An 8,843-nucleotide genomic window follows, 5' to 3' on the forward strand; every position below is an offset into this window, starting at 1 on the left:
GTCATACTTTTATCCTTGGCCTGATGCTCTGCTTTTCACCTGTTAACATTTATCATTAGAAAGCAAGAGTTTATCAGTGAGCTCCCTACACAGTTTCTTTGGTATACTTCCTGCTTCTTTATTGGGACCATTTGTAATAGCCCAGTGAAAACTACTTCTTAGTTCTTCCCAACCTTTATAGCTGAGTTGACTCATCTGCAAAAAGGTGTTTTTATATTTTCATTGAACTTTTTGTGTTCTATTTGTGTAAAGACTGGGATACATGTCTGACCCAGCCAGACATGTATGATTTACTTCTCTTAAAATTCAAATGTCAATCTAGGTCTGCTCTAGTTGTTCCCCTGCCCCCAATTTACCCTCCATCTCCCAGAATACATGTCGGTTGAGAAGCAAAACTAGTAGTCCATTGAGAGGTTCTTCCTTAGCAGTGAATGGGATTCAGAAATATTCTGGAGCCCCTTCCTGTGTGTAGGACGAACTGTGTCTTTAAAGCAACCCTTTAAGTCCTGGGCTACAGCCTCCACAGTTGACCCCATGGCGTCTGGGCAGCTTGATTCCTGGGCTTCAGCCTGGGTTCCTGGTTTTCACTTCTATCCTCTGCTGGGCCGGGAGCCAAGACTGAACCCAGTTCCAGTTGGCCAAGGCTCTGACCCTTTCTCCTAGTTCCTGCCAACTTTCTTTGTTTCTGTTTTTTTCTACCTTGATCCATATGTAGATCCTTGGGCCAAGACTCTGGTCATCAGGATGCCAGGAACTCTTGTTTCCCAGAATGCCACACTCCTCCCCTTGCCCTCAGATCAGGCCCCTCACACTGATGCTGGTCCAAGCTGCACCTGTATCCCCTACAACTGCACCTGAATCCACACTAAGACCTTGAACCTGAACTGTTAGCATTTGCAGTCTGGGTGAGTTCCCTTGCCCTGTGCCAGCCGCCTCAGCAAAATCCTTTCTCACAGTAAATGCCCACATACCCATCACTTCAGCTAGTACTGCTGCTTTGACAAATTAGTCCCTGTTAATGAGAATTAAACACAGAGTAGTAGTTTTCCTGATTGGATTAACAATCCTCTGAAGGGTAAAACTGCTGGCAAAGCAAGTGAAAAATTTTCCAGAATTTCAGCATTTATTTTAATGGGACTTTGTATGGAGACTTAATTTAGTTGTGACCAAAATATCTTGCCTGTTTGCTAGTTTTGTTGCCTATTATCAAAACATTTGTCCAGGCCTCCATCTCAGCAGATAGATTACATTACCTTCCCACAGTTATATTATTTAACTTTTCTCTAACTTCATATTTGTAGATGTTCAAATGGGTAGGTATTTTATTTCAAAACAAGAAAGGTTTAATTTATAACAGAGAACAAGTAGTATTAATGCATACGCAAGCCACAACAAATAGTTTCTTGGGATTATAAAATAGAGAACTACTTATATGCCAGACATTCTGGCATCAACTATATACCAGAGGAGGGGAAATTAAGTATCAAGAACCAAGATGTTCTAAGAATTAGAAGGTAGACAGTGGCTTGTAATAAAGCAATAATAAAATGACTAAGGTTATAGTATAACTCGTCTAATAACTAAAACACTAGTTTATCTTTCCAAGGACAGATAACTAGCTCAAAGTGTGTTATAGATATTTTTTTACAACTTCCTAAGCTAAGATCTTACATTTATAAATATTTACTCAAAGTCATTAGTTAGCTTAATCTCTTAAGCAAATCATACTTTGCTTGGGCCAATATTAAATTCTGTTTTTACTCTGTAGCCCAAGAATACATCGTGGCCCCGATAATCCACAGTAGATAATGTACGCACAAATCAAGAATCATTTGCATGTGACGAAGCCAGAGAACAGTTTAAGTAGCACAATTTACCACCAGCCAAAGGCAAGCCTATCCTTTAGAGCAGTACCTTTCCTGAGCCCAATAAATGGCTGCACTGTTTCCCTTCAAACCAGTATTCAGTTAAGTGAAAACCAATGGCTAGGATGACCTGCTGGTGATTCCACCTTATCATGTGAGAACAATGACTTGAATTTAAGGAATAATATATGAAGCAAGATAATATAAGACTACCAAAGAAGCGACAAGGGAACTGCTTTGCAGTTTGTCCCAAGAAGCTGTCTTGTCTTCAGTTTAATGGGTGTCCACCAATGCAAGGCAAATGGTGGATGGAAAGAAGTTTCAGGATCTTTGATTCAACCTACACTCCTCCAGGTCTGCTCTTGGGAATGAAAAACCAAAACTCACATTAAAAGCATCTTTAAAATTCTGTAATTGAGCTAGAGATTTGGAAATAGAACTATCTAGACCAACTGGGGGTAAGAGGAGAGACAGTGCTGGCCTCTACCTCAAGGTTTCACAAAACAGAAGCAGGGAGCCCAGCAAGTCAACTCAATCTCCCTACACATGCTTGCGGGAGAAACCGACTTTAATAGAGGCTGGTCTTTTTCATGATCCGAAGAAACTCTTCCTCGTTCACTTCACCGTCTCCATCCTGATCTGCTTCGTCAATCATTTCCTGCAGCTCCTCGTCAGTGAGGTTTTCCCCCAACTCGGTGGCCACGCGCTTTAGGTTTTGGAAAGAGATCTTCCCGGTTTCATCATCATCAAAGAGCCTGAAAGCCTTCAGGATTTCTTCCTTGGTGTCTTTCTCGGCCATCTTCTGAGTCATCACGGCCAAGAAGTCATTGAAGCTGACTTTCCCTGTGCCTTCCTTGTCCACCTCGGCGATCATCCTCTTCATCTCCTCCTTCCTGGGTTCAAAGCCCAGCGCCCTCATGGCCACCTTCAGCTCCTTCACGTCGATGGTGCCGCTGCCGTCGGCATCGAAGAGGTCAAACGCTTCGCGGACTTCTTGCTTCTGATCTTCAGTGAGCTCGGGCTTAGGCCCCACCTTTCTTTTCTGGCTGGTGGAGGCCACGTTTGACTTCTTGAAGCTAGAAGCCATCCTCTGGCGGCGGCGGCGGCGGCGGCGGTTGTTATCTTAACGCTTGTTGTCACCGCGCTGGAGCTAGGGCGCCACCGCCAGGAACGCGGGCTCGGGGCCTCGGCTCATTCATTCCCAACCGCTTCCCTTCTGCGCCCCCAGGGAGACCCGGCTCAACTAAGCCCGCCCCATCTTCGAGATCTGACATACGTTAAAACCCACAGTTCCCTCGGTTATTACCGAGTTTCCACGACCTGAGAGACCTGAGCTGGTAGCCACTGTGGTCTTCTATAACGTGCTGGCACTTGTTCTTTCCAGGGCATCTGCCAGCATCCATAGGACCAGGTTTATAGGGTTATTTGGAAGTTTTTCCTCTCTCCTTTTCCATACAAATTAAAACAAACAAACAAACAAAACAAAAAAACCCCTCTGGGTCTGAGGTTACCTAAGGGTAAATTTAGGATAATCAGGATTGAGTTTGATCCCTTGTCATAAAATGCGAGGAAGCAGGAGGAGAGAATATTAAAAGTCACACCATGTGTTCAACTCCATAAATGGAAAACAGATAAAATGGAAAGAGTTATGTAGAAAATTTGTAGAAGTCTGTCTCCTGACATTATACTCAACAATGATAAAAATGTCACTAGCTTATTTGGCATACGCTGAAATATGAAATGCAATATCTGAATGTAAGATTTACTTTCAGTGTTTCAATTTTATGTGCTCAGTATAATTGCACTTGAGTGCAGTCATCATTTCATTCAGTAGGCTTTGATTTGGAGAGAGGGGGGCTGCAGTACTGTATTCTGGTATTCTGGAATTTTAAAAACTCTATCAGCATATTAGTCTCACTGTTTGTCATCCAACTGGGGTTGTGCTGAAGCCCACACTCTGATTGCCCTGCTTCTGCAGTGGACACAGCAGGAGGTGATGCAGGGCATGTTGGGACTCAAAACTGCTTCCGGAGAACAAAGGGGCAAGAGGAAAATGGAAGCTTTTCAGGTGAAAAAAAGAACAAATTCATCAGTTAAGCCCATAAGGGAACTGTGTTTAGAATTGCTCTGTAGGTGCTAGGACTCAGCTATTTTTGTCTGACTTAAGGATGGACATCTTCAGGGTTTTCCCTTCACATAAAAAAATGAATGTTTCTTTCTAAAGAATTAAAAATAATTCAAATAAACTATTGTTGCTTTTGGTGGTAAAAAAGAAAAAAGAATTGCTCTGTATTTCTTTAAACAGTTAAAAAAAACCAGAAAGCTGACAATTGAAGCATTCTTTTTTTAAAAAATAAATTTATTTATTTTTGGCTGTGTTGGGTCTTTGCTGCTGCGCGCAGGCTTTCTCTAGTTGTGGCGAGTGGGGGCTACTCTTTGTTGCAGTGCGTGGGCTTCTCACTGCGGTGGCTTCTCTTGTTGTGGAGCACGGTGCATGGGCTTCAGTAGTTGTGGCACGAGGGCTCAATAGTTGTGGCTCACGGGCTCTGGAGTGCAGGCTCAGTAGTTGTGGCGCACTGGCTTAGTTGTTCCGTGGCATGTGGGATCTTCCCAGACCAGGGGTCGAACCCCTGTCCCCTGCATTGGCAGGCGGATTCTTAACCACTGAACCACCAGGGAAGCCCCTACAAATTGTTTTTAAAGTTATTGTTAAGATATTGTTTACATGACATGTTTAGTTAGCCAGATCTCACTACCTGCCCCAGTCGATATGTGACATAATGGACAGAGGGTCTCGGCACAGGGTTTCTAAAGGTAAAAGCACCTTACCTGGGACATTCCTCCCAACAACCCCCCTCCCCGGCACTTGTTGCGGATGGTGTCAACTCAAAGCAGGCTTTGGCAAGTAGACACTGCCATTGCCCATCTTCCAACCCTGCAAATCCTCCTGCTTTCTTAACCAGGTCAAAAAGCCTGGGATCTTATCCCAAACCTTATTATTTCTGTGACCCTGAGAAAGCCACTTAACCTCCCAGACTCAGCTGAAACATCTGCAAAGTAGGCATAATAATAGAGCTTCGTACTAGGCTCCTGTGAGTGTTGAATGAGCTACTCCAGGGACAGTTACTACACGGAGCTACTCCAGGGGCCATACAGGGCTGGGTGATTGTTAGTTGAATCTGAATTCCTCCCAGATATTTTGCATTTCTTTTGACACCCACTCTTCTGCCCAAATTCATGCCAAGCTATGATGTGTTGGGAAAAACTGAGGGATAGAAGCTGCTTTATATAGAGCTATATTTGGGCCAAGTTGAGCTCAAAGCAAAACAGTTGTCATAGTTTCCAGATGTGTGCAATCAGCAGTCACAACTAAGGGCCACCAAGAGCTCCCTTCGTAGAAAACAGCGCCCTCGGCCAGAGTCAGCTCTTGGTGGGGAGTAACTTTATGTTCATAATCTGTGATCTGATTTTAAAAAAGAAGGGATGCTTACATTGATTGTGTGCCTAGCACTGGGCTTGCTTCTCTCATCTGCTGTCTCATTTAATCCTTGTCATCATTTCTCATTTTGCAGATGAAAAAAAAAAAAAAAAAAAGAGGCCCGGGAGGACCTGTCACGTATCCGTTGGTGCACAGCCAAAAAATGGTGGCTCTGGGATTTAAACCTTGGCTGGTCTGAGTCTGATGCTGAGTCTTCGTTCACCATACCACGCTGCCTTCTCCAAAAGTTGAGATCATTACCAAAATGCAGTATCACTGGGAAGATATGATACTGATTTTCTTCCCTAAGCCTAACAGCAATTAAGCATCTTGCCTAGAAAGAGTTAACAGGATTTTGTGGGATCTCAGACAGGGTCCCATTCGGGGGTGAGTCACTGAAAGAAAGAGCAGTATGTCTGGACTTTTGTTTACATTTGTTCTTCAATTCTGCTTCACCCCATCCCCTCCGGGTACAAGTTAGTGGGAAGCAGTCTGGGCAAAGTGTTTTTGGTTGGCATTAGTCAGAGTCTATATAATGCTGGTGAAAATCGGCTTCACTGCTTTAAAGTCACTTTTCAAGTTTGAAGAAGACCAACATAAAGTAAATGAGATGTTCTGATAAACCAATGGTTAGGAGTGGTTTTGTTTCGTTTTGTTTTCTACTCTGAACATTTTTTGTACCACGATGTCCTAGGTAATATGCTAACTCAGTTGTTGATTATCTGAGATGGGGAGAGGAGGGAAGATAGTTGTTTAGATCTGGTCATGGAAGTTTAGCAGCTGGAAGGGGGGTGGGGAAGAGGTGCAGAATTCCACAGCAGGGTCTGGAGTCAGCTGAGAGCAAGAGAAAGGACCCACACAGCTTGCTTATTCTAATTATTTGGTTTTCCATCTGACTCAAATGGCATGAAAAAGGTGAGGTTCAGGAGCCTTTTAAAATTTAAGTTGCTCTCAGCAAATTCAGCAAATTCCAGGTGTCACCCAAGGCAGAAAACATGCATAATAAAATTTCTTTATTGTTGCCTATTTACTTTCCAACAAATGCAGAACAGAGAGAATGCCAATGCTTGATACTTCTGCATAAACAGGATAACTGTGGGGGGGGGAGGTGACCCCAAAACCAACAATAACAGAACTAAACTATTTATTCGTGAATATGTGGAGCCATTTACAAGAAATGGACTCAGCATCAACAGTTTTACAATCCCGGTGGTCTCAGAGTGGGAATATGAAGTCCAGTCCAATAACTCAACCCAAGCCTTTTTGGCAAGCCCAGGAACAGACTTAAGTGTCCAGCCAAGGACTACATAATTTCTCATTCCACGAACCCCAGAAATAAAGAAATACTCCTCTCAGATACAAAAGCAGACTGTGTTTTAGAAAAGAATTTACCAGAATCTCACACTGCTTCTCAAACTTTCACCCAGATACTCCTAATAGCAAAGGAGATGTAAAGCACTCCCTTGGGATCCAGGGAAACATTTGGAAGAAGCCTACAGCAAGAATGAAATGTCTTTATGATCTTGTGTTTTGTCTTTTTAACAAGTGAATTTTGCTTTCTGCTTCATTGCAAGTTTGCTGGTCTTAGTATAGTTTTAAATGACTGATCATCGAGGAAATTTGATTGATTTCAAAAAAAAAATGCACTGTGCTTATTTGGTGACTTTAAGTATACCTCCAGGGGCTAGGAGAACCTTGTATGTTTTAGCAAACTTGGATCTAACGTGGAGTTTGCAGTGAAAAAAATAAAGATGGACAATGTTTCCCACTCCTACCCAACCAAGATCTGCTCCACTTATACATCATTTGGATTTGGGTGTCAAAGAAAAAGAAGGAAGGAAAAGTGTGAGGAGGAGAAGAAGGAAGATGAATGAATCTCCAGAGTATTTGGAACTTGAGAGGTGGGGCAAAATGAAATGCATCCATTGAAAGAATGGCTGCCCTCTCTTCCCAGAGCCCAAATCAGCCCAACTTAAGCATTGCTTTGATGGCAACAAGCTGAGAAAAGACACAATCTATGTTGACATAAATTCAAAACAGAACCTCATGGGGTTTATGACCCAGAAGTTGACCACCCTGTAAGTAGTCTGCCGAGGGCCCCCAAGTTAAGGCACACAACAGAAAATGCAGAACTAAGAGGACCCGGAGTGGCTTAGTTGGATTCTTACAATATCTCATAGACTAAGCTATTGGTTTCCTCTTTGATCCACCCTTTTTCATTATCCAAGGCCCCTGAGACTTCAGTGTCAAAAGCTGAGTCCTCTGTTAACTAAGGAGAATTTTCTGCTCACCAGAGGCAGAAAGGTCAAAAGCCCACGGGGGTGTTAGTGACACAGAATTAGCCAAGTGACCTGAATGTTAAGGGTATATTTAGGGATTAGCAGTGACCTGGAGAGCTTGTGCCCTTTTAAAAGACATTGAAATTCAAATTAAAAAAAAAAAAAAAAAGCTGTGCAGGCCCAAGAAAACAGGTCTTGTGGAATACAGGTCAGGCAGAACTTGGCCTGTTGGCTGCATGGTGTTTGTCCAGTCCTTGTATTGGTCACTGGGGTTCAAGTAGTAAGGACACTTCTCAGAGAAAAGGACAGACAGAGGGAAACTTGAATTCTGGCCTCAAGCCTACTCATGCCTAGTTCCTTTAGCACAGCATCAATATCTTTCTTTTTTTTTTTTAATCTTTTGACCACAAGGCATGTGAAATCTTAGTTCCCTGACTGGGGATCGAACCCAAGCCCCCTGCATTGGCAGCATGGAGTCTTAACCACTTGACCGCCAGGGAAATCCCCACAGCATCAATATCTTTATTGAGGTATAGACCATGCTATAGGAACAGCCCATAGGGAAAGTGAACTACTGCAGATGTAGCAATAATCTGTTTGATTTTCTCCCCTGAACCAGCTTGGTAGGAGAGGACCCCACTTTGCCTGCCATATCCCTGTGGCCTTTTCCACTACCACCCCTTTGGGAATAGAGGGCCCCTGTGATTTGCAGTGAGGCTGATCCAGGTAGGATCCTAGAGGCTACTCCTGAGTCCTGTGCTTGGCACCGTGAGGGAGCAGGATAGCCAGGGACTGTACCCCTCTCGCACGTATGACACAACCGCCCTGTTATCAGAAGTCTGCTCCTCAACTCACTGGGAATTGAGGAAACCAAATGAAGGTGACAGTAGACGATAGAGAAAACGTATGCCTTTTTTTTAAAGTTTTTATCTTATCTTTTTTTTTTTTTTTTTTTTTTGGCTGTGTTGGGTCTTCATTGCTGTGTGCGGGCTTTCTCTAGTTGTGGTGAGCGGGGGTTACTCTTCGTTGCGGTGCGCAGGCTTCTCATTGCGGTGGCTTCCCTTATTGCGGAGCACGGGCTTCAGTAGTTGTGACGCATGGGCTTCAGTAGTTGTGGCACATGGGCTCTAGAGCACAGGCTCAGTACTTGTGGCACATGGGCTTAGTTGCTCCATAGCATGTGGAATCTTCCTGGGCCAGGGATCGAATCCATGTCCCCTG

At 43.6% G+C, this 8,843-nt stretch overlaps 1 protein-coding gene across 1 annotated transcript; it reads right to left on the reverse strand.

Annotated features, from left to right (window-relative positions):
• Positions 1–2,433: 2,433 nt before the first annotated feature.
• On the reverse strand, positions 2,434–2,952 carry CETN1 (centrin 1). Its single transcript, XM_068563534.1, has one exon. It carries the CDS (start codon positions 2,950–2,952, stop codon positions 2,434–2,436), a length of 519 nt encoding a protein of 172 aa, XP_068419635.1.
• Between the last annotated feature and the right edge of the window lie 5,891 nt (positions 2,953–8,843).

The sequence above is a fragment of the Eschrichtius robustus genome, chromosome 14 (genome assembly GCF_028021215.1).
Source record: "Eschrichtius robustus isolate mEscRob2 chromosome 14, mEscRob2.pri, whole genome shotgun sequence".
Lineage (NCBI taxonomy): Eukaryota > Metazoa > Chordata > Mammalia > Artiodactyla > Eschrichtiidae > Eschrichtius > Eschrichtius robustus.